The following is a 26,426-nucleotide window of genomic DNA, read 5'->3' on the forward strand; positions in this document are numbered from 1 at the left end:
AGTATTTTTAAACAGATATCAATCTGGTATAATATGCTAAACATTTGTATGAACTGACTTCTATATGCTACAAAAAACCAAAATCAAATAGAACATAGTTTGGAACACGTCTTTTAATTGATGAATTTCTACAGTGCTACAGTGTTAACAATCTCTAAAACAAATATCTGAATTTATAGCTCAACAAATCTCATAATCTTTGCAAATAAATAAGTTATTAAAAGTGTAATACTGTGTTGTTTTCCTGTTGGTGTAAACTGCTAATCATAATGCATTTCAGAAAAAAAATGACAATGAGCAGCTGTGGTGCATTTATGTTACTAAAAATCTTTAAGTACAATTCTATACATGATATGCTTAGGTAAACATTCTGTACTTACACTTTCACAAAGCTATCAACTGAAAGGACGTAAAATACATTCAAGGCTGAACAGAGAAGCAAGACAGCTGTGAATAAAAAGACAGTATGTTTCAGTTGATATAACATGACACAGAAAGTGGTGTACATTTTAGAACTCGGAAGTCACTACCAGTTGCAGGCCTGAACTTGACAGCAAGTTCCTATGAGAGGGCTAGAGTCAGCCAACACCCAAGTTCTCCAGTTTGTCTTGCTACATCCTTAAGGTCTCATCAGACTTACTCACTTTCATGACCTAAGAGTTCACACAACAGGTCTTCTCAATCTGGTAATTCACAAGGATGAATCACTTAGTGACATCTGTAGCCCCTTTGGGAGGACTTAAGACCCCGAGAATGGCATCAGTGGTGCACAGTACCAGACAATGAACCAGAAGTATCACTCACTATTAAGGCGCACCATCATCAAAGCAAGTTTAAGGAGCCATTCTTTGGCAAATATTAACTTGCCACTTTAACAGCCTTGCAAAGCTTAGTAGGCACTAACAACACTGCAACTCACTTCAGCAAGAGAACACAGAGCTTTGCAGAAATATGAGGTGTTTGGTTTTTTAAACAGTCATTGTAACAAACACAGACTACAACATTTTAATGGGCTACAGTTAATAATCTATTAAAAAGTGTATATTCAGCATGAACTTAAATTTTAAACTGGCAATAAATAATAGACTAGAATACAGTATCTCCAAGCACATTTTAAAATATACATTATGAAATAAAACTTAATTTTCAGAAAAGCTTTCAATCCTTTTGTTCAGAAACATATTTAACCAATCCTTTACAAACAATCGCAGCCACTTTGCCTGCCTGAAAATTTTGATTTATGATGCCCTCCTGCCTAGTGCATAATGCTTATCTGTATTAACTTTCTTTTTAATTCTAGGGCAGATTAAGCTAGAGCTGAATTCACAGCAACTACCTTAAAGTACAAATTATTGTAATGGTTGTAATTCTTTTTCATTTTTGTTTATTTAGTAATCATATAAATACCCAAATATCCACTAAAGTAAGCTCCTGTGAAGACTGCAAGTTCCACAGTCAGAGCAGTAGCTAGATCTAGGTTTAAAATGCACATATTTCTTCATGAATACGAATAAAGAAGCTCCCTCTAGTTACACGCACCTCCCTGTTAACTAGTCATGCACTGCAATCTGTCCATTAACATGAACCTGGCTAAATGTTACGTTCAATGGCAATCAGAAGGAGCACACTGCACCATTTCTCCAAGGCTGTTAATTTTGTACTATACTATTGAGATCAGTGTGGCAGAGCTATCTTGGCATACCAGTATTTCAAGAAATATAGGCTTATAGATAGTCATAAGACAGCTGAGCACAGCAGAAAAGCCCTTTTTGCACAGAGAGACTCCCAGATGATCTCATGAGCTGCCTACGCAGAAAGTATGAGAGAGCTTCCTCTCTTCTCACGTCCTGCATAGTGGGAGGTGAGAGAAATTATGTCTATCAACTACTGTTCACAATGGCCTCAGTGACCCTCTTGGCAGCTAATGTGGAAGATGCAATTTCTCAGCGTCATATTCCTTTGCACTGTCCATGCCTGAGTCCAGAATCTGGCCTCTGGACATTCTGGGCAGAGCCATGAGACAAGGTGATTCACCCAGTCTGGAACAGCCTTTTGCACTGGGAACAGTGAGTGAGTTTTTGGGGAAACCTCAAGAAATCCAACTGCTTTCAGATGGAGTTTATAAAAATTATGTTACGTTTATGTTCCTAGCACTGGTAGGAAGTGTCACTTGATGAACTGGAATCTCCTTCCAAATGTCTGCTCCTTTGTATTGTCATTAAAAAAGCTTCATTAGGTCATAGTCTGTATTAATTCATTCCAGAAGGCATATATAGCATAGGTAAGACAACACCTTTATATGAAAAATTTGTTAACGACTACATCAAAACATTAAAAACACTGATGTTTGAATACATTCCTACTCTTTATGAACAGGAGGATTCCAATGCTTTAGAAAACTAGGCATATTGCAGAAGGGAAGACAAAAACGAGAGGTGTCAAAAAGAAGTTAGAAAGTGAGCACCATACGAAAGCACCATACTTAACTTTTAATGTCCATTTAACAAGCTAATTAAATGTTTCACGATGTTATACTGAAGTTTAAATAAGCTACCAAGGATAAAATCCTGGCCCATCCGAAGTTAATAGTGAGAAGATTTTACCTGCAGTTCTCACTACCTTTGAGAAGATATAAAACCAAAGAGATACACATTGAGGCTTCAGTGAAAGGCTTCTAACTAAAAAGAGGAGGAAGAAAAGAATATATTGCTTGTTTATTTTAAAGTACATGCCATGTAAACTACTCTACATGGCAATCTCTCAGTTCTATTAGACACTGACTACAATACTGTAAGTAATTTGTACATGTAACTCCTTGATTGATATATGATAATATTGTTAAGCCACAATGAAAACAAATATCATACAGTATTATAGCACAGGTATTCCTTTTATTACAGGAATAGTATCTGTGGGATACACTCATGTGATCAAGCATTTCAAAACCACATCCTTAAAGTATTCAAAGCATTTTCAATGACTTGACGGCTATGGTCTAGATGAGCTGCCCTGATGGTAAAAAAAGAGACATGGAACTTAGTCTAATCTTAGTTACTCGTATTTCATCATACTCTCCTGTTTGCTAATTGAGAAGCATTTGTAAAAACCACCATGATGTTCTTCATGGATGAAAAAGCAAGTGAAGTTATAAAACAGTACTCTAAGAACTGTGTACAAATACCACTGCTATTCTGAACATGTGTAACACAACTATTCTGTGATGCCATATTGTAAATGCATAGTTTATATGTATATTTTTAATAATTTTAGCTGCATATAAAACAGAGAAGTAATAAGTTAAATTATAGCACCTTGCATGAAATTTGTTCTAAACCCCACAAAGATTACACCTTTTAAAATTGTAAGAAATACAACTATTCTATCTCAAAGTCCACTACGCACCTGTCACTTAAAGGGAAACTATCTACACGTAATGAAGACATGCATAAATATCACAAATGTAAGGCACAAAATGGAATATGAAAGTTAGAGATGTAGTAAATCAACGCTTTTCCATCAAATCAGCTGATGCACCAGAAAAAGGTGTATCTACTTTTTTTTTAAAAAAATGTATTATCACAGAAACATTGAAGTAAAAAATGGAAACTGCCTATTCAAGTATGTAGTACAAACTCTTACCAAGGGAAGATTATTTTCCTGTATCGTGCTACACCTAACTTAAAATCTTCCAAGAAATTGTATGCATTGATAAACACTGCTGTGTCATTCTATAACGTAACTGATCTCACTGGTAGGCTCTTTCTCCTGATATTCATTGGATATCTTCCTAGTTTCAATTTTATATCATCAGTTGCAGTTACATCTTCATACTTAGAAAGCCTCCTCCTTTACATGTATATGTCACATAACGAAAAATTGTACATATGTTAACAACCCACTCTTTCTGAATTCTTTATCACTTCCACTATTCTTGTTACTGTTCTCTGTTCTCTGACTCAATTCGTCACCTTTCAGGTACCCAAAATATACAACTGTACTCCAGAAATTACCTTGGCAATCACAAGGAGTAATCTGATTTCCACTTGCCTGATGCAGCACATCTGCATATATACTCTTCTTTTGACTTCAGTGATGCCAGAAGCAACTTTGTTGCCTACATTATCAAGGCTTCTAACTACATCATGACATTTCAATCTTCTCTCTCTAAGTTTCCTCAAATGCATTACCTTTTCTCTGAATCTCTTAGGCTGCATCTAATTCTTGTCTACATTTAATCCATCTGTTGGACCTCTCCCATTCAGTTATCATATAGTGTAATACCATCTGTAATTTTTAACAATATACTGTAGATCCCTCTTGCAGATCACTGAAGACATTAAATAGAATTAGAGTCAACACAGTATAAACAATTAATGGGGAGGGAGCAGCTAAATTTACAATGGATGATTCAAAGCACGATTTATATTTTAAGACATTATTTTGAATATATTTTATCCCTGTTTATAAGAAGTTAAATATCTCACTATAGCTATAGTTCCTAAATACAACACAATTATTTTTCTGCATACATAATTAAATGTAGCATAGGAAACATGCTGACAATCAGTCTTCCTTTGCAAATGAGTCCTAGTCCTATCACTGATGAGAGAAAGGTAGGCACATCAAGTCTACTCCTCAACACAAACTTTTAATCAGTTAATATTATATCAATTATTCTCCATATCTTCAAAATGACAAATGAAAATACAGAGATCTAAATTTCCACTGACAATCAAGAACTTAGCGCCTTTCCAAATTTCTTCTGGAATTCTACAGCGTGATCCTGTAATTAAAAGGACGTTGAACAACAAGCTAGCAGCACTTATAACGGGAAAGGTAGTACTTAATATAAGCTTAAATAACATTTAAGTCACCTAGTCTATGAAAAACAACATCCCCTAATTTATGCTTTGTTTTCCAGAAGACTAACTTTCAGTACAACTTATCCACTGTCTTTCTGTTCTTGATGACGATTACAGGTCGTAACAGGCCTTTCAGAACAGCAAGCACAGTTAGTCAACTATTCCAATTGTTAAACATATTGTCAACCTATTGAAATGCAGAAAATAAATTGTCTGAAGAAATGAACAATTAAAAATGAAAGTGAAACCAAGGATGAAAAGGTAGGTCTGAAGATATATTAACTGTAAAAATAATACAGTCCATGCTATTTTATGCACAGTTGTTTATTCTTGTTCCATGTTTTAAAACTTGGACTCAGAAAAATCACAGGAAGTTTTGGGGTTTTACCCTTTTTTTATCCATTAAAAGCACCATAGTAACACGGCTTGATTCAATCGTCCTTTTCCACAATCACTTCTCCATAAAGCACCCTTCTTCTCTGCCGCAGCATGTGGAAGTAGAGTTGTGGAAATACTTGATCAAAACATAAAAGAAAGCAATTCAGATGAAAAAGTTCAACAGATCTCGTAATGGAAAAATACAATTTTGAAGAATGATGAACTGAGGAAATATTATGGCACACAGTGCTGCAGTTGGTTAAGGTAAGTAACAGCAAGTCATGAACACTGCAGTGAATTACAAAACAATAATTACTCAGAACTCAGACAAGGTCCCCTGAATTTATACTCTGTGTTCAGTGCACTTCCCTCCAACACTTCCTTCGTATAAACAGGACTTAACGGCTTTCTGGCAGTGCCTTAAGTCTTCAAATCTGTACTAAGGTAGGCATGTTTGAATTAAGACCTTGAGGAGGATACAAATTTACGTTACTTCTTCAACTTTGAAGTGAGGAGATCCCTCTCTCCTAGCCTTCTGAGATCTATTATATTACTGTCCTACTGATACATTTGATACTTATATGTAGTGGACAGAAAAACATTTATTCCTGAAGCATTAAGTCATATCAACAACTCTAAAACCATTAGTAAGTTACGAAAGCTTAGGTTAGCTTTTATTCATATAAATCTTTCTCATTGTCCTTCATGATTTCTTGTGACAAAAAATTCTAGTGTGTACACATACTGTGAAAGTCCACGTTTAAAAGTCAGCTCCTTACAAGGACACCTTTATAAAGAGTCTGCAGATCACAGACCCTTTTAACTTCAATTTTCCTGCTTCTTAATGCCTCTCCCTAGTCTCTTGCCCTGTTTCTAGCCTCATTATCCAAACTATCTGAAACATTCTGTTTGCCTAGTTTGGTCTAGCCTCATTTGGGGTACTGCATCTGAATCAGGTTGCTTTCTCCTTGTCTAAACTGCTTAGGCACCAGTGGAAATAACACTGGAAGTGAAAGATAGATAGTCACTCTACTCTTAGCTCTGGTTAGCCAATTGATCTGTGTCTTCTGATATCCAGAAGTAGGACAATCAGATTAAACCAGGGAGTGAAGTAGGTTCAGAGAGATTTGGGGGATGGATCTCAGTGAAAATGAAATCTTGAGAATATTGCTTCAAGTTTTTCCCAAGCATACTCAAATATCAATTTTCAGAGGAAGCATGTAAATAGATATTAGTAGCAATAAAAACAAGGCAAATCTTTGGCACAATGTGTAGGACACTTTTTAAGCCACTGCTTCAAAGTTACAGAGACACTAGAAATTCTCTATGATACAGCTGCAGGTATTTCTGTGTGTAAGCCATAACGTTTTTTACTTCATTCAAGTCTTAGAAATATTTTTAGCATTTTCACTGACATTTTCAAGACAGCTTATGTTCTGAGGCAGATAACAGGATGGAAAATTTCAATCTAACCAATTAAAGCACAGCAAAGCTTGGATCAGGCTTTTATAAAGGCTATAAAGCAGGCTTTTATAGTAGAAAGTATTTGCCCAATTTAACCACAGGCAGCATTTCCAGCATTACTGATAATTGGTATTATGCTATTAGCATTATTACAGTTAAGTATACTTACATGGCACATAGGAGAACATGACAATAATAAGGAAGTAATAGTAGTCAAAGGAGACATTATATTTGTTGGGAAGTCTCAGTGAAAACATTCCTGTTTTCTTCACATAGGGTAAAGCAGCATATATGGTTAGCAGTTCACCTGCAACTCCAGCAGGATACAAAATGATAAAAAAGTTGTATCTGCATTGAAAAAAAAAGCCCATGTGAGAAACACCCCATGAATTTAGAAGTTCCTCTTGCTATTATTATTAGTGGCACAGCAATGTATTACAGTAGTTTCTGCACCAAAACCAATGACCAAATCCTGACTTGGCACAGAATATCAGTTTTATTTACTTTGGACAGTGTTACTTAGGTTTACAGAGAACGAGTTCTTCAGTCCTTCTGTTTAAAAACAGTGAAATATCAGAATGTCTGTATGTCTTTCTAATACCAAAGAGTTCAAAAATCCACAAATTTGTTGTCTCTAATAATGCCTTAAATTTCCTGATATTCCTCCTGTTGTCACTGGCAAGATTCAAACCAGGCCTGAATCCCAAATTGAGATGATCCTACACACCCTTGTCACAGTGCATGCACACTGGGACAACTCTATGTATTATAATTTCTTTGACAATAATGTAAATATTGAGAAACATCAGAAGTCTGTTTTACCTACTGACACATGGGAAATCCAAGAAATACTATGTTACCACTAAAGGAATTTAAAAAAAATAAAAGAAAATGAGAGTTCTAGAAACTTATCAGGTTCATTTTAAAAGGGGGAAAAAAATGTTCAATACAAGGGGAAGGCATTCAGTTTAAATAAAATGTGTTTTGAATGGCATAGGCCACATAGGTGGGGACAAAATGAAAACTGTAATCAGTAGCGTTTGTGCTGTCATTACTCCGAGTGTGCCATGGAGATGCAGTTTCTCTGTTTTCAAGTTCACGCATGGAACAGCAAATGAGAGCTGTCAGACAGAGAGAAAGGTACACTGTGCACTTCATGACCAAAAGAGATGAGATCCAAAACAACAGCAATCCATCTGGGCTGAGAGGACTCGCAGGTCAGAGAACAGATTAGGGGAGATATGAGAAGGAACTGGCACTATCTGCCAGTTAGACAGATCCACACACTATTTGTATCTATGCAGTGAAAAAAAAAAACCAAACAAAGTAAAAATTCTGAACTAAAATTTAAAGCACACCTGTCTCATTAGATAATGGTCAGGCAAATCTTTCACGAGTGTAAGCTAAAGATCAGAACTTTCCTGTTTGATTATCCATAAATCTTATGGGGCTACTTTGGACTCTATGAAAAGATAATACATTTTCAAATGTTCTGTTTATAGTATATTTCACAATATAGCTGTGTTGTTGAACATCAAGTTTTCCCTATCGCATATGATAAGGAAACAAAAGCTCCATCATACAAGATACACTGACTTGATGGCAAAAAGTGTACTTGCCAAGGTAGTACTTTCTGGATGCATTTCTCTTTCTGAAGCCTACATAGAAAAATCATTCATGAAAGTAGACCTGATTATTTTTAAGTTTACCATTTAGTGCTTCAAGATGACCAAGCCTACCACCCTAGGTATTAGCAAAAAAAAAAAAAAAAAAAAAAGTATAAATATCAGACATATCAAAGAAGTGCACTAGAAGCATCAGAACTGCATTATCTATAAAACAACAATATAGGAAAATAAAGAAACATACTCTTTTAAATAAGAGTTGCCTGTGCTGAACATAAGCTGAACATAAGAAAGATATTTTCCTTCTATCAGTGTAAGTCTGTTTGTCTTGCATGTATTTTTCAAATGACAAACACAGAGAATACTGCTCTCCCAGTTAAGTCTCCTGATAAACATGCAGTCTCCGCAAGAAATACGATTCAGCAGCCAACGTTAAGTATGCTTCAAAATCAAAGCAGTTTGACACGGAATACACTTTTTATGTTGGCTAAACTAAGTTGATATTCAGCTTCACCACACAAATATAACCTTACAAAAGCTCCGATAAAGCCGAACTTCTCATAAAGTAGTAGTACACATAAGACTGCGCAACAATAAATCCCACATTTTCAAAGGTCTCGAACACACAAAAACCAGTGCAGGTGCTTAATTCTGGGCATTGTATTCAAAAGCATTGTAAGGAGTCATACTGTAAGTTAAAAGATGACTCCAAAGGGAAACAAAAAATAAATTAAAGCAGAGCTCAAACGGTGACACACAAAAAGCAAAAAACAAATCACACCCCAAAATCTCAGCTAAGATATTTTTAACAGTTTAAACCAAGTAACAATGATCCCAAGTACCCAAAGCAACTGACTTGCACTCTGCTGATACATAACCAAAGCTCAAACATCTGCTCTCCTGTGTGTTAGCTCAGCATGCGTGAAACTAACATGCACAGAACTATAAGAAACTGAAGTGCAAGACATCTCCACCTGGCCCATTTAATGAAGTATGGCAAATGGTTGAGCAGGTTGAATGTGTAGAAGGAATATCGAGTAATCTCTGTCACAGTCCATACGACCAGAAAAAGAATAACGCTCTCCTCATTCTGGATCTGCAGAAGTATAAAGAACCAACACTTTCTTCATCCTTAAGCTTCTTTTCTGTGCAAACTGCAACAGACTTCTGTTTAAGATATACGAAACAGAACTAACATCTCATAAAGAAATAAAATTTTGGCACAAAAGTGATATGCTGAAATGATTATCAGTTCATTATCATATGTATTTACTAACATACAGACATATTGCAAACTGAGCAATCTTCATCCATTATGCAAACATCATACATAACCCTCTATAATTAAGCTTATTCCTCTTCTTTATTCTGTCTGCATTTTCACTTTGCTGTCTCCCTCTTTTTATTTGTGATTGATTTTTTATTTTTTCACTCCATAAAACAGCGAGAAGAAAACAACACTACAGAAGATACATTCCTTTCATAAGTAGTTTTTACCAATTCTGCATTTCACTACTCCTAGACTTCCTCACCATATAATGCACATACCCATGAAACTTCAGACAAAAGAAAGGAATTGTTTAGTATAATCTGCTAACTGGAACTTGGCTGCAGATCAAATTTGGCAGACTTCAGGGAGCTGTAAGATAATTAAGGAGCTGGAACACAGATAGATCACTAAATGAAGACTACTTGGTAGATTAGGAGCTTTGGGTAAACTCACTTAGCAATCCCATCTAAGATTTAAGTTCTGAGTCATTAAACTGCCTCATCGGTAGGTAGCACATCTCTCTGCTGTTTCAAAACATCAGTTCTTTTTCACTCTAAGTGAACAGATAAACAAAAGCCCCCAAATGCAAAGAAGGCACATGGGGATCTATCACAAACACTACCTTCTGAGGAGAAGAATTACACGCAAGTAATTTTCTTTTCTTTAAAAGGGGAGGAATTTTGTAATACACTTCCATGCCTGAAGGCTGAAAAGCTCCAGGGATGTCTGTGAAATAAAATAAAGTAACACAAGTTTTGTTAAAATTACAAAAAGGGAAACATTTTTTTAAAACAAAATGCAACACGGTGACAAAGCTTAATACATCTCAAAGATGCTGAAAATGCAGAATTCTGTCAAAAGGCAAGAAAAATTATAACTACTCATCATCTCATAAAATCTCGTCCTTGATCCGTAAGTCAAAGAAGGTGCACTTTTAGTGAAAGGATCTCACCAACATCACAAAAGAAAACAAGACATAAAAATACTGCCAAACTCACAAACACATAGCAACAACTGAAGTGCAAAGACATCCAAACAAATAAGCAAAAGGAAAGATAGAATTAGGCTGTTCTTAGTTTTGTGCGATTAGAGAGAAACATTGATAACTTAAACTTGGATTCATGTTACAGTGCTAAATCCAAGCAGAAGAGCTTTAAGTAAGTATGCAGAGAATTCCTATCTGCTGCCTTGCAAATCTCCAGTCAAGTAGAGAGCTCTGGGTCTGGCTATTATCACTAACATGCCTCACACCACCTAAAGTGACCCTGAACATTCATGCCTGCTAAGCAATAACAGCGTGAAATACAGTCAGACATACACTCAGATGTATTTTTTTTCTCAGACACAGCTTGACCTACTGTATTGAAGATAGAGGAAACAAAAGACACAACTGGATGTGGTAAAGATTTAATCCACTGCAGATAATACCAAAATGGCAAAACTTGGTGCTATGTTCTAGCACTCATGTAAACATCCAACATTAAAAACTTTGAGACATTGTCCCTTAAGGGAAAAATGAAAACACTTAGCTAAAAAAAAAAAAAAAAAAAACCAACACAACAAAAAAACAGATGTATGAAAAGCCTATCCCACGTTAAAAAAAAGCAATAGTAAGTGAAAAGATGAACTGTAGAAAATGAGTCTTCTGTGAACTGCAACGAAGGGATCTGAGAACAGGAGGCAGGTGCTATGATAGCTCATCAGCATAAAGGCATGTGCCATCTGCTGGTGAGACAGTTTAATGGCTCAGCTTTTTAAGTTTAAAGATCAGGAGCACAGACTCAAAATTATCTGACACTTCTTACATGCCCCCCCGAGAAAGACAGCAGACCTCAGAAACTGAACTGAATGTGCTATCTACAAGCTGCATGCAGTCAGCTTGCTTCATTGGGCTAATGAATCCCTAGGTTTACAATCACCACTAGGCAAATAAACCTCTCATGTATACAGGACCTGAAGTGTCACTGTGGCATGCTGGGTAACTCAATGTATTTTTAGTGAAAATAATGCAGTATGGATGCCACTAAATGTTAATATTACTGTAACATTATAAATTCTGAGAAAGTTACTAAAATAAATTGCAAAATTACAACCAAGTTTATCCAGGTAAATTCAATTTAAGACATACTTTCATTTAGATCAACTTGTTAAGTGCTAATTAAAGTTTTTGGAAAGGAACTGGTAACACTGTAGTAGATTTGCTGGTAAATAACAGCAGTAGTCATTGATCTCACTTAGGCAGACCACGCTGGCACAATGCCAAAGACTGTGCTGATTCACAGCTAAGACCTAGACCTAGTCTTCTGGGTAGAAGCACACAAATTCCTTCCTGTGACCCCAACTTCCAAAATCACACTCAAGAATCTAAGTATTCTCTGGAGAAATGTCATTAATTTTTCAAATGGTCTTCCTGGAAATGAGAACTGTACTAATAGATTCTCCTAAAAAAAAATATCAAAACAACTTGCTCACACACATACCTGTTTTATGCTATGTGCAATGAACCACACCATGAAGATTCTGGAACTCACTTGGACCCCAGTCACAAGCACAGATGTGCGAACTATTCCTTAAAAAGAGAAATGTGTTATCTATGTTGTCCAATTCACATTTTAATTAGTTACAGGAGAAACTAAAACAAAGAACTCACCAACTGCACAGTGCACTACCTGTAAATAAAAATAAGTTAGAGGTTACTGATGTACAGTATGTTACTATCTTTACTATAAACATGGCCTTTTTAAAATAATATAATCCTAGGCTTAATTCTGAAGGAGAACCGATTTTCTGTCTCCCACTAACAGTCTTTAAAATAAACACACATTAGAGCCCTGGCAACCAATGGTGTGTTGGGCTCAGAATCTGATCTGTGCAAACACACGAAAGATTTATTTTCTGATTAATTGTATATATTACATATTTAGACACTTACAAAGCATTTATTTTTTCAACCAGTGAGCTTCCCTTCCAGTATCTTATTCAAAGAATAATTTTACAGGACGGCATAGAGGTGGTCATAACAGATGCTAAATGTGTTGCAATTTTAAAATGTTCTCTATTGATTACAGATTAATAACATTTTTATAATTTTGCCATGAAGCTTCAGATTTATTGTATGGTCACTGATGTTTAGGAAATAGAGCATTTTTCATTATTTTGGCAGATCTGAGAAGAATTACTTATTGTGAAAGCTTAATACTATAAAAGCCTATATACAGATGGCCACATGATTTTAAGTTTCTTGAACTACAAGTTACAGACAGAAGAAAGTTAAAAAGTACATAGGCACTCTTTGTTGTGCCTGTGAAAGTACAGTAAGTACTCAATTCACCAAACAGTTTCATTCTACAGATGTATCATAAACTGAGGCCACTAGTTAGTGCATACCAAGCACTGGAACAGGCTGCCCAGGGAAACAGTGGAGTTGCCATCCTTGAGGGTATTTAAACAATGGGTAGGTGTGGTGCTCAGGGATATGGTTTGGTGGCAGACTTGGCAGTGCTAGGTTTACAGTTGGACTCGATCTTAAAGGTCTTTTCCAACCTAAACAATTCTGTGATGCTGTGGGCATACACTTTGTAAAGCTTGCACAGACGCTGCTGTAATGGATTATATGGGGCATGTGAATCCAGACGGGAAATGAGCAGGAAAGGCACTGAAGGATAATGAGTCCAGTACAAGGAATAAGAAGGAAGCTACCACCTCTGGAGAGTAAAACCTAAGCTTGACAGTTGATCTGCTGGCTGGAATGCCTCCAGAGATTTTGCCTTTAGAGTTAGACTCTCAAATGAAGGCAATTCCCAGGTAGTATTAAAGATATATTAGAATTAATTTTGAAAAAATATGTGCATTTGTTTGAAATAATCATTTTGCCCCCCAAAATCCCTTCATTAAATAATAAAGTCAGAAGAACTTTAAGTACTAATATAATATTTTGCTATTAAATTCAGGTTAATAGTGCGTTTTGCCTGTGATATGCAGCATCCAGTAAAGCAAACTAATGTTTAAAATTTACCTCAAGCAAAGCAAATGTCTGGAAAAATTTAAGTGTCTTTTGAACGCTTCTGAATAAGCCTCTATGTGTTCCTTTCTGTATATAAAACCGCACCATGGCAATACCTAACACCAGCCACCTACAAAAGAAAGAGAATGGATACATATTAAATTAGAATTCTAAAAATATCCATCCATCATAACTAATTTAGTAGAATATTTTCTTCACAGAATATCTTCACTTCTTCAGTTGACAGTGTTCTCAGGAGATTATTAAAAATATTTTTAGACACAAATACTACATAAAGTTATATAAACATCACACTCATTTCATTACTGGGGAAAGGACAGAGGATCACTTGTTTATATTCAAAGGACTGTGATGAATTAAGGGCACCCCCAAAACCCATGAGTTCATCAGACTTTTCACTAGCAGTGACTACATATTTTTACTATTAAATCCTCTTGCATCTTTACTATGAATGAGTTATTCAAACACACATGATAAACTTGGCACTGAAGCCATCATTGTGAGTCACAAGTAAAAGGCCAGAACCTAACAACTTTTTTACATTTTTCGTGGTCCTTCAACTCATAATTTTCAGAACTGACTAGTGATGTGAATACTTCTGTCTGTGGTTGTACAACTGTAGTTACCATTATGATTTCATTTTCAAAAAAGGTGAAAAGTCATCTTTGAAAAGCAGACTGAAAATCAATGCTGAAAAATGGGCACTTCATGCTCCTGGCTTCCAGAGGCACGTATATTTAACTTGCATATTTGACGGTGCTGGCTAATTTTTTCACATTTTTTTTTAAGGAAACTGAACAATGCTACCAACTGATAACCCTTCCAACGTAAAGAAAGTAACAGGATCACTTCAATCAAACTGGAATTCGATATAAAACTTAAATTGAGATCACAAATGAAAACTGAAACTAAAAAAATAAACTTCTGAATTGAGGCTGACTTGATATCCTCCACCCAGCACAGACCCAGCACAATAACCTATGGCATGTGCAATTCCTCCCTTGTAATTAATCCATGTTTATATAATTAATATTTTCAAAACAGTGTACCATATGTTCCATGTCTAATGCAGAGCTATACCACACTCTTACAAACATCATACTACTGAGATTCCTTGGAACTTCAGGTTTCAATCCACAAAGACTAAGAATGTAAAAAAATTCTTTAATGTAGACTTACAGGCATAACTACAGCTAGAGATGGCTATTCTGAGCTTGAAAAAACCAAAAGTTACAACTTTAGCTTAACTTCTTTTCTGGTGAGGAACAATTACTCAGTCCTTTCAGTATAGGTAAAGCCATAACAAGCATACTGTACAGCTACACGAGCTCTGGCTAAGGAAGGGCCCAAATGACAAAGCAGAAAGATCTGAGAAATACTCAGAGGCAGATTCAGAGAGCATATAAACATTTGGAGAAATACTTATATAAAGATTTGGATAAATACTGAACATCTCTCTTATTCTTATGCTCTTTCCTTAGCACAAGGTACTGGTTAACACTGGAAATTGTGTACCAGGAAACACTGATCTTTGGTCAGACCTGCTATCCTATAATGGCATGAAATCCGCATGGATCGTGACAGCTCTCTGTTCACCTTGGATGGCATGTACTTCAGCATCAGCCCCTGAGCAACTCTTACACACACTGCCTAGTGCTACACAGTCACCTGGCGTGGCCCATTCCAGCACTTTATCATGGCATTTCAAATTCACATAGTTAGTGAGGCTTTCCCACAGGGCAGGAATGATTCCCTTCCATGATCCATTCCACTTTAAGCCCATTAATTCGGTCTGCAAGAGGTCCAAAATTTGCCTCCACAAATATTACTCAGATTTCATAATATACTTTAAATCTGAGTGCATCAATTTGAGTTTGTCTGCCATCACTTTGGAAATGAGGAATTACTCACTGGTTGCCCTTCACAGTAAAGCTTTCCTGTTTTATCATGAAGTGTTTGACAAGAGGAAGGTGACGGTGAGTTTACATCATCTGGCAGCACAAATAGTGACAGCAACAGCTCTGTCCTAGCCCTAGTCTGGGAAGTCATAATACATCTAATCTAACACGACTTTTTCTGCACATCATCTTGTAACAGAAGGGCTGCAGAGAGGAGTAATCTTGGACTGCGCTCAGAAGCAAAGTTTGCAAATACGTTCTATGTAAATAAATTTCCATTAATTTCTGCAGATCAATTTATTTAGTTGCCAGCAGCTTTGACTTTGGATCTCATGAAAGCCCTTGTAGCAAATATTGCAAATCACCAGGAAATGGAAAACATTTTCTGTAAGATTGGGTACTGATCTGTCATTTTCATTGCTTAAATCTTTGGTAGAAAGATAAGCCATAATTTTTATTACAATTACTATAACTTGCAGTTATGTACTAGTTTATTAAAACTCTAGAAATACTTTGCTGTATTGCACTGTCTCAGCAAATGGACAAACACTGTTCCTGTTACTTACTCATCCTGTGCAGAGCCCTTGTTAAGTATTGCACCACTTCAAATGTTTATTTTTCTCCTAAACTGCATCTCTTAAAGACTACAAGAATTTGTTACAATCTCTTATTTCTCTATTTCCACATAAAATATGCAATTTTGATGTCTTAATCCCTTTTGATATTAATGAAAGATGGGAAAGAATGAAGTGACAGATACTGAATCAGCACCTAAGGTCAAAACTAGTACGGTTCGATAATCTTCTGCGGACACAGAAGTCCGTGGCAAGAGTCAGTGTTCATTAGCAAATTCACACATCGAGCACGAGACTGGGAATTCAATGAGGGAACATTAGCCTGCCAGACAGAAAGAAATGACATTGAGTAAAAGCGCTGTTCACAAGGTGTTGCTGCAATATATGAACAGGCTTTAATTTGTGTTCAAGATTGACCGATGCGAGTGAGAAGAAAGCCGTTATGATCATATTTGCAGCTTTGGGCATCAATGCTTGAACTCCTGTTTCACCTGTAGGATATCAATTCTGCTGTAAGGGATTCAAATGGCAGAAAGTTCAGCCACTGGTAACCAAAGTAAAACTGTTCTTATGATGAATGTCAGCCTGGAAGTTATGAAATTGTTCTTAGTTTTCTTCTAATCATGTGGAAATTCATAGTTTTGGGGTTTTTTTTCCCAACGACTAGTGAACAAAACAAATCTTCAGCAGCTGAAAATAAGCGCTTCAAGCACTAATGACATAAACCTGAATGCTCTTATAATTTGTTATTCAACATACATACTGATCTCCCTCAAAGCAAAGCAGCGGCTCAAATGAGCCCCCTCCCCTCCACCCACCCCCTTCTCATCACTAAATGCCCACTGCTGCTCAGCACCACGCTCAGCTTCAGAAATTTGTCTCAGAGGGAGCCGGTGCGTGCTCTCCTCTCTTGGACCCAGGACCTGAGAAACTGTCCACCCTACCCCGCAACTGTGGCCGTGAGATGGCAGAGCCTGTGTGATACAAGAATTAGTTACTATTACAAAAAGTGGATTTTTTTTTTTAATTTAAGCTATAGTTTCATCTAAGTCACTGTATTTTTTGAAAGTTAAGACAGGCTTTCCCTCTGATAGCATGTTTTCTTTCAAATAGTGCTTTTCCAGACGCCGTTCATTCTTTGAACATGATAACGTCTTGTGTGATCTGTGCTGAACAGATGCGTCTTCTTCTATCATCACCTGTTTGTGGCTTTTTCCTATTTCAAAAGCAAGGTCAGGCAGAGAACTGGCTCCAGAGCTCCAAATTAACAGGAATTTTGACTATTACGAAGTTCATAAAAACATTTGAAGTAATCCTTGGAAAGTAATAGAATGTACATAAGATTCCTCCTAATATTTATACAGTCGCACGCAAACGGGAGATGCTTTCCGTGGCCAGGTTCCGCCTGGCTGCACACGCTGGATGGGGATCGCTCCCTCGCGCTGCCCATGCCTGATGACGGATGCTCGTTTTAACTCCCGAAGGAGCCTCGGAGGTGCCACGGGCCGGGGCCGCGCCCGCCGCTCCCCCCCCGCCATTCCTGCCCCGACTATACTTAACCTCCGCGGGGCGAGGCGCGGCGCCGCTGCACCGTATTAGGCAATGCCCCGCGCCGCGTCCCCGCCGCCCGCTTACCCCGCCGTCATGGCCACGTTGTAGAAGATGAGCCAGGCCGTGGCCAAGGCGCCCGGCCTCCTCTTCTTGCCGTTCTCCTCCGCCGCACCACCGCCGCCGCCTCCGTCCTCCTCGCTGGCCGCCATGGCTCGTGCGGGGCCGCCGGCGCCAGGCGACGCCCGCAGGAGGGGCTGCGGCCGCGCCCCCCGCCGCGCGCCCCATCCGCCCGCCCCGCCGCGCGCCAGTCACGTGACCCCGCGCTCCGCCCTCCTGGAGTCGCCGGAGAGGGTGACGGCAGAGCGGCTCGCGGGGCGCCGCTGTCCTGTGAAGTGCTGCAGTTTGGGGGATAAATTTGCTAAAGACCGCCGAACAAACAAACGAACTAAAAGTGTAGTAATGAAAAATATTCCTATTGCGCATAAGACGCGCTGGGAAATGGGCAGCTTCGTACGGACCAGATTTGTTTCGCATATTTCTGGCGGCTTCACTGAATCATAGAATAGTTTGGGTCGGAAGGGACCTTCAAGATCATCCTGTTCCACCCCCACTGCCGTGGGCAGGGATGCATCCCGCTAGATCAGGCTGCCCAAGGCCCCATCCAACCTGGCCTTGAACACCTCCAGGGATAGGGCAGCCACAACTTCCCTGGGCAACCTGTGCCAGTGCCTCACTACTCTCATGGTAAAGAAATTCCTCCTTATGTCTAGTTTAAATCTGCCCCTCTCCAGTTTACACCCATTGCCCCTAGTGCTATCACCACAAGCCTTTGTGAACAGTCCCTCCCCAGCTTTCTTGTAGACCCTTTAGGTACTGGAAGGTCACTATAAGGTCTCCTCAGAGCCTTCTCTTCTCCAGGTGGAACAAGCCCAGCTCTCTCAGCCTGTCCTGGTATAGGAGGTGCTCCAGCCCTCTGACTATTGTTGTAGCCCTCCTCTGGACCTGTTCCAACAGCTCCATATCCTTCTTATGTTGAGGATTCCAGAACTGGACACAATACTCCAGATGAGGTCTCACAAGACAGGAATAGAAGGTCAGAATCACCTCCCTTGACCTGCTGACCACACTTCTTTTGATGACACTGAACAGTGTCTGCATTACTTTGGAGGTTTCTTTCTTGTTCTCTTTCCAATAAAGCTGCTCAAATGCCTTTCAGATCCTCATCTTTGCACTGACTGAGTTGCAGCCTTTCCTAGCAGCTTGCTAGCCCTGTGCTGGATTCTGTCCCCACATTCAACCATTTCCCGTTCGGATGCTAAGCAGCTTCTCAAGCAGCTTTGACTCTGGATCAAAGTCGCCCACCGTTTCTGATCCTGCTGATCACTTTTCCCATGTCCCTTATTCCCATCTCACCAGCTCCACTGGTCACCCTCAGGCACCATCAGCAGATGTAGCCCACCCCAACAGAAAACACCACACTTCTTTGCGAACACAGGAATGTATGTTGGAGGTTGAACATTTGGGAGTTTGGTCAGGGACTGACTGGTGGGAATATGGCCAGGCCCCCAACTCAGAGGCCCAGCAGCCACCTGCCAGGGTGACTGTGGGGAAAGGACACCTTCCCATCTGGTAGGTCACAATAAATGACACCCTCAACATACAAGGAAGACTAAGGCACACCCCTGAGAAGGGGGGTAAAATTCTTCCTAGGGCTTGAAAAGGACACAGGTGGCAGCCAGAAGGATGAGATTTGAATATTCATGTTGTCCTAAATTGTAGGTCTGCTCCCTGTGCAAAGGCACAGGGAAGCAAAGCCAGCATGGGAAGTGATGCTGGTACTGGCTCTGGAAGAGGTGACAGCCTCAACCTGAGCTATACTGGTGTGACATGGCCTTTCAAAGGTGCAGGCTGCACCCAACCCCCTGATGCCCACCTCCAGCTGTGCCAGCCTCGGCATGCTGTTCAGGCAGCATACATATAACCTCCAGCTCCTCTTTTGCACAGCTAGGCATATATTTCAGTAAATGTCAAGATAGTCAGATCAAGGTCTTTTGTGCTGTAGGTGAGCCCATCAATATGTTTCATACTCATTCTGTCTTCACGGGTGGTTCTCTTTTATTCACTCTAGTTCCAAACCATGAACATTGCTCTCCTGTTATTACAAAAATGAATGGATTTCCCAGCCTTCTTCATGATTGATATTATTGATGTATATTGGTCTTCTAAGTTCCTGTTGCACAAGGGAGATATTCAATACCTTGTAAATCTGAATGAGATCTATTTCCAAACTGTTTCCAGAAATACAAGGTGAAGCTTTTATAAGAATTATTTTCTCATGCAGTGTTCTATAATGATTTTTTTTTGTTACAAAATTACCTATCCAATATGGAAACATCTTTAGCAAGTGAAAAGTTGTAGTGCTCTGAAAATAATGTAATGACTTATCTGCTCCTCTCTCACAGGGGAAGGTCTAGTTCATCTACTGTGAAATGCTGCAAGAATTACTTAGTATTAGGCCTGCAGAATCATGAGATTACCTTTATACTTCTGAACAGTTCAACGCCAGATGATAAAATTCTGCAGAAGGAGAATTGTTAAAAAAAAATTAACAATTGAAATTCTGCTTGTCCTCTAGACCAGAGGCACACTTAATGTGTCTTCACTTAATGTTCCCAACACAGTTGCAAGAACAAAGTGCTTAGACAACAGTCTTATATATAGTAGTTGCATGCTATTTCAGATTACAGTATGTAGTAATCAGTGAAATATTTAAGGATACATGAAAGTAAATAGAATTTAGCTATGTCTAAATTGAACACCAGTGTTTAGACACTTTTTGAGCAGTCATCCAGGTGTGTATTATTTTATTTACTACTCTAGAAACAGGACAGAAAATGCTTTCAAAATATGTGGTGTAGAATGGGTTGCATAAATCTTGTGGGAAGAACTAGCAGATGTCTTTGTGGTTGGCACATCTGAAGCAGTTGGAGTTTTGCACTGCTACTGCAAAATTAGTGATTCATATTAAGCCTCTGACTACAGTCAGTGAAGGAAAGCAGGTGTCATGCACACAGGCTGAAGTGGAACTTTGTATTTCTGTTATTAAAAAAAAAAATCCTGGTGTGAACGTTTCAGAGTCTTTGCATGAAAACTGTTGACTCTATATATCTGAAAAGAACTGCTGTATTTGCTTTATGTTCTGAAAAGCACCAGTTTGAGATGCCCCAGTGCATTTTTCTATTTAATCCTCTCCAGAGCAAAACTATAACCCAAACCGCAGTGTTGAAGGACAGACACATATTAAAAGGAGGTGACTGTTCTGCTCATCTGAGTTTTGTTTTTATCCAAACTCAGTGTGCTTTTTGCTATACTAGACTAATTGGACTCTACAATACTTATTATGTTCACATGAGCAAAATAAAGTGCCTGTTGAAAATTAACCGCTAGCATAAGTAAGATATTCTTAAATTCCCTTCCCTATATTGTGCAATAAATGTAAGATTTTTCTTAAATAAAGAAGCTTTGCTACCTTGCCAATAGATGTCAGACAGATGTTTTTACAGAGTTTCACAAAGCACTTAAAAAATATTAAAAGTACCTTCTGATTTTTGGTATATTTCAATGGTAGCTTGCTTGCATGAGCACTATGATCTCTGTAGAGGAGACTGCTTCCATTATTAGCATCAGAGCACACACAATCTTTGCTTAATATTTAGTTTTACTTTAAGGACTTCAGTTAAAAAAAAAGCCTCCTTATCAAGGGAATAACAGTCGAATCTAACATACTTTATGGTCAGTGGAAATATTTATATTTTCCTTCTTGGAAGAGTGATGGAGAATGAAAAGATTAATTTTAACCTGATCATTGGTTGGAAGCTGGTCTGAGATATTAGTAAGGAAAAGTGACCATATTGGGTATAGTCAGTTTAACCACATGGAGAACAGGTGTTCATGTCAAAAAAAGCACTAGGACAAGTGGTACTCCATGCACATCAGGGAGCTGGCACAGAGTGATGCTCCCACCAGCATCTCCAGGGAAGTCCAGGCATACAGAGGTCCCAGTAGCTCACAGATTGGCTGCTTCTTACAGTGTTATCACAGTAGATCGCTATAACCTTACTGAAGCAAATAGTATACACATTCTAGTGTCTGACTTAGGTGAACTTGTTATCCAAAATAATTTAACAAAACTGCAGAGTAAACGTGAAATATTCCTTCATGTGAGCTGGTCTGCAAATACTGCTTTGAACACAGAAAGATTGAGGTATATGTAAACCCTTGTTTCTGGCAGCTACACATGCAAATATAAACTAGAAAGTTGCATGTTACAATTTTTAGTGTGCTCAGGGCAAACTGAGTTGTTTTATAAAGTTTATTATTTGAATATTTGCCTAGTTCTAAAGTTATATGGATTTGGGGGAACTCTGGCTATATGCTACATATAATCCCACTTGCATACTTCATAACTATTAAGGTAAAAAAAGACAATTCAGTAATTTTAGCCTGAGTTGTTGTATAACAGACGACATAAGGCTTATTGCATTGACACTTCTCATATATCCTCTTTATATGAAGAAATAGATAAGAATTCCATAACTAAGTAATGTAACTTGGACACTTGCAAAACATTAGGATATGTACAATGAAGTTACAGATGGGGGGTAAGTCTCAGTAGTCCAGTAGTTAGAACACTTGTGTGTGGCCTGTGACTAGGATAAATTTTGTTTTAATTATATCATTGTATTGTTATGCATTACAGCATCTTGTGTGCCATCCAAAACATCTTGAACTTTCCGTCAAAGACAAAAGCAGTGATTAAATGGACTGCTGGCACCTTCTCTACTCTGAGCCTTCCTCTTTTCCTTTGATTTTCTTTTCTGCTCAGCTTCCAGTTCTGAAAGGAATGTACGCAGTGGACTGCAATGAAAATGCAGTTAAAATAGAGGTCAGCGTGACTGATCTGTGAGACAACCATTGGTCTTCGTGTCTGTCTCCTTGCTAGAAGTGTACTAGCCTGACTTTTTCCTGGAGTTATGCACCTTATCCTTACAGTACGGCAGCTAGCAAACTAACGTGTGCTGAAATAAACGGGAATGACAAGTGTAATACTCCTCCAGTAAACTGAAACTCCAGTGGACTTCCCTTCCATGGCCATGAGGTTGTTGTCTTCCTCTAAAAAATACACTTGTCTAATGCAGATGTATGTCAGCTGAGTGATTGTAAAAAAATATAAAACCTTTCTAGTGAATTGTTATTTAGAAGTTGCTGTTCCCAAGTACCCTCTCCTACCAGAAGACTAAAGGGAAATGATTTATTACATACCACCAGAATCCAGAATAACCCTGCTACAGATAATATAGTACTTACCTTATACTGACTATGTACATAATTCTTACTATGTATATAGCACTTACTATGGCTTATCTTGTCACATTTAAAAAAAAAAGTAATAAATTATATAAACAAACAACAAAATTCAAAAGTTACTTAAGATAATTCAGAAGCATGTCACATCTTTAAAATACAGGAAGCAAGTTACAATAGCAATTAACTGAATACATGGTTTTATCACTTAGCAATATCTGAACAACAGTACTATATAAAAAATGAAGTGTGGAAATAAAGAAGTATCCATACCAGTCATCTGAGACTGTTTACTTTGGACAAAAGTAGCACATATTCTTAAAAAACATTCTACCTAAAACTTGCTATAATATGGCTGTCTGCATATGAGTCCTAAGTCATAGAACTGCTGGAGTGATAATCTCTGTGAAATCAGTAGAGTCACGCTGTTGCAGAGGCCGTCTTTGGAAGGAGATCTGAAATAGAACGGATGAATAATCCCCCGGACATGCCTGATTTTCTTGATCCAGTCTGGTGAGTAGAGTTCCCAGACGTGCCTTCCTACCTCTTCCCTTGCCTGAGATGAAATTGCAAGGTGGGTCAGATGAGTGACATGTTTCTATAGGGACCCTTTTGCAGTGAGGTAGTTTTTGGCTGGATGAGCTGATTGTGCAGCCACAAATTAATTGGATCAAATTCCAAATCTAATACAAGGAATGTGGTGGCAGCACATAGTTGTGGGCACAGAGAGTGCAGTGTCACTACATTCTCTATCAGCTGTAGTTACCCTGAAATTAGATGCAATTTGAAACTGTACCTTTGAACTGCATTCATTACTTTCAGACAGCCAGCTTAGGCAGCACAAGTTCCATTTCAATGCAGTAGGAAACAGTACAAATATTTTGAACCACATCCAACAAAGAAAGCTTAACACACCTTTTTTTTTTAATATCTTTTCTATAGCTTTTTTAGTAGCATATTCATTATACTACTCACACATAAGGTGGAAAACCTGGTTTCTGTAGTTGTCTGTGCCCCACGCTTTGTGAGTGCTCTATCACCCTCTGCTGTGCCATGGAAGAATGCCAGAGCCATGGGATGGGCAAAGAGGGAGATACAATATAATAGAGAGTATTCAAAGGGCTCTCCTACTTCACACTGTGTTCAACAGAACAAAATGTTTAGAGAAACAGAACAGGAGCCATGACTACAGAGCCTTAAGATGCTGAGTATAGACTACCTTTTTCAAAATGCTGGGTAGAAAAGTTGTGTTGGAATCCTTTCAGGCTGAGGACAGTCTAACACTCCAGTTCCCCACATCTCTTGTGTTTGCTCTTACTGCAGGACTACTGCCTAAAAGCTCTGCCTGTTTTGAAAGGATTCCTACAATTCATTTTGAAACCCATCAAGAGGGTGATGGAACATCTACCATATGTCTTTTGTGAACATAGTGGGGGATGGTGAATGGTGAGGAGGTAAAGCATCCTCTGAGAATATCTCACAGATGTCACTGAATCAAGGAGGAATACAAAGAAAATATGCAATTCCTTAAACATAGTCACTCCTAAGCAATAGATCAATGCTCACCTGCATCATCTGCCGATAACAGTTCCTGGTGACAGGGAAAAAGGCAGAACTCGAAATCCTGGAAAAAAAATCAGTAAAATAAGGAAGTGCCTTGTGACCATAAATACCTGTGCTAACAGGCTTGGTGTGCAGTTTTGATGTGTTAGAAGTCTGCCTAATGCATGCAATCACATTTATTATTGAGCATGGTTAGTGCTATTGATTGCGCATCTAGTGTTTCTGCACTGTGAACAGTAGTAGTATCCTTTTCATTCCTTGTTACCAGTCTCGTGATGTGCTTATATTGCTCCTTTAGATGTCTCTGTGCATGTGCCTTTTTTTGCTTAATTTGCCATCCAGCTTGTTCAGTGTAATTAAACAGTACTGAAAGTCCTGAAGGATAGTGAATTGAATATTATGTACTGGCAGGAACAGGCAGAATGTGTAATAACCCACAAGTGAAATTGTTATCATGTGATACATCCCATCAAAGTCAGTAAGACGCTCATACAAAGTGAAGCAGCAAAATGCGACTGTGCAACCAAAGGCCCTGGGAATATTCAAGGCCCTGTGAACAACTGATAGCTACTGGCCTCAACAGGATCTACCTGTGCAGAAGTGGTCAGGCTCCCTTTGCGTGCCATGAAAGACACTGTCATAATCCCCATGCTGCACCTAAGGTTCCTGTCAGGCCATGTCCCGCAGAAGTGTGATGGCACTAACAATGAAAAGACTCAGTCAGAACAATGCATAGGGAAGCACTGACAATTTTTTATATGGAGTGAATGTGTCTGGGCACAAAACCGGATCACATCCTAACCAGAAAGGTATAAAAAAGCTCAGCAGAACCTGGATCTGGGCAATACTAAGCATAACTACAGGCTGGACAGAGAATAGATTGAGAGTAGCCATGAAGAGAAGGAGTTGGGGGTCCTAATGGATGAGAAGCTCAACATAAGCCAGCAATGTGAACTTGCAGCCCAGAAGGCCAACCATATCCTGGACTACATCAAAAGAAGTGTGTGTGACCGGCAAGTCGAGAGAAGTGATTCTGCACCTCTCTTCCTCTCTTGTGAGACCTTACCAGATGTACAGCATTCAGTTCTGGAGTCCTCAGCACAGGAAGGACACAGGCCATGAAGACGATCAGAGGGCTGGAGCAGGTTTCATATGAGGACAGGCTGAGAATTAGGCTTATTCAGCCTGAAGAAGAGAAGGCTCTGGGTAGACTTCATAGCATCCTTTCAGTACTTAAAGGGGCCCACGGGAAAGCTGGGGAGGAGTTCTTTATCAAGGAGTGCAGGAATAGATCGAGGGGTAACGGTTTCCAGGTGAAAGAGGGGAGATGTAGAATAGACATTGGGAAAAATTTTTTTACTCTGATGGTGGTGAGACACTGGAACAGGTTGCCCAGAGAAATCTTGGAAGCCCCATCCCTGGAGGAGTTCAAGGCCAGGTTAGATGAGACTTTGAGCACCCTGGTCCAGTGGGAGGTGTCCCTGTCCATGGCATGGAGTTGGAACTGGCCGATCTTTAAGGTCCCTTCCAACCCACACCATTCTATGGTTCTACGAACCAAAGAAAACACAGCCCCGCTTTGAGCCGAGCCGCCCCACCGGCCGCCAGCTGTCTGGCCTGGGGCGGCCCGGGGTGGGGGCAGCAGCGGCCGTGCCAGCGTAAAGCCGGGAGCCAGGCCGCGCCGAGCCAGCCCGTGCCGAACGCGGTGAACCGGTCACCGCTCGGGCCGCGGGGCGGGGCTTGGGGCAGGGCCTGACACCGGCGGCGGGGGCTGAGGTAGGGGCGGGGGTTGGCGATGCAGACGCGGCCCGGGGCAGGGGCGGGGCTTGGGGCGGTCCCGGCATGCCGCGCG

At 39.2% G+C, this 26,426-nt stretch overlaps 1 protein-coding gene and 1 long non-coding RNA gene across 3 annotated transcripts in view; both read right to left on the bottom strand.

Moving 5' to 3' along the window:
* LOC128851322 (uncharacterized) overlaps positions 1–512 on the bottom strand; it is a 34,446-nt gene extending 33,934 nt beyond the window's left edge. The window contains exon 1 of the long non-coding RNA XR_008448662.1: positions 381–512. This is a non-coding gene — a long non-coding RNA (uncharacterized LOC128851322). The remainder of the gene's footprint in view (positions 1–380) is intronic.
* A 4,656-nt stretch (positions 513–5,168) lies between these two features.
* Positions 5,169–17,941, bottom strand: HACD1 (3-hydroxyacyl-CoA dehydratase 1). 2 transcript variants are annotated; one of them, XM_054059349.1, is made up of 7 exons: positions 17,732–17,941; positions 13,615–13,732; positions 12,250–12,268; positions 12,080–12,162; positions 9,304–9,425; positions 6,874–7,052; positions 5,169–5,376 (listed from the first exon to the last, which is right to left on the bottom strand). In XM_054059349.1, exons 1-7 carry the CDS (start codon positions 17,854–17,856, stop codon positions 5,294–5,296), a joined length of 729 nt encoding a protein of 242 aa, XP_053915324.1. In that variant the 5' UTR covers positions 17,857–17,941; the 3' UTR covers positions 5,169–5,293. The 2 variants fall into 2 exon arrangements, with proteins under 2 accessions (XP_053915324.1, XP_053915323.1); XM_054059348.1 differs by having other exon boundaries at positions 12,080–12,168; positions 17,732–17,939.
* Between the last annotated feature and the right edge of the window lie 8,485 nt (positions 17,942–26,426).

This window comes from Cuculus canorus, chromosome 2 (genome assembly GCF_017976375.1).
Source record: "Cuculus canorus isolate bCucCan1 chromosome 2, bCucCan1.pri, whole genome shotgun sequence".
NCBI lineage: Eukaryota > Metazoa > Chordata > Aves > Cuculiformes > Cuculidae > Cuculus > Cuculus canorus.

Coding starts and splice junctions, on each gene's coding strand:
- HACD1 (XM_054059348.1), bottom strand. CDS start 17,856: ATGGCGGCCAGCGAGGAGGACGGAGGCGGCGGCGGTGGTGCGGCGGAG. Junction 13,733..17,731: donor AACGTGGCCATGACGGCGGG/GTAAGCGGGCGG, acceptor TTTCTTTTGTAG/GTGGCTGGTGTTAGGTATTG. Junction 7,053..9,303: donor TACTTCATTAAATGGGCCAG/GTGGAGATGTCT, acceptor TTTTCAATGCAG/ATACAACTTTTTTATCATTT.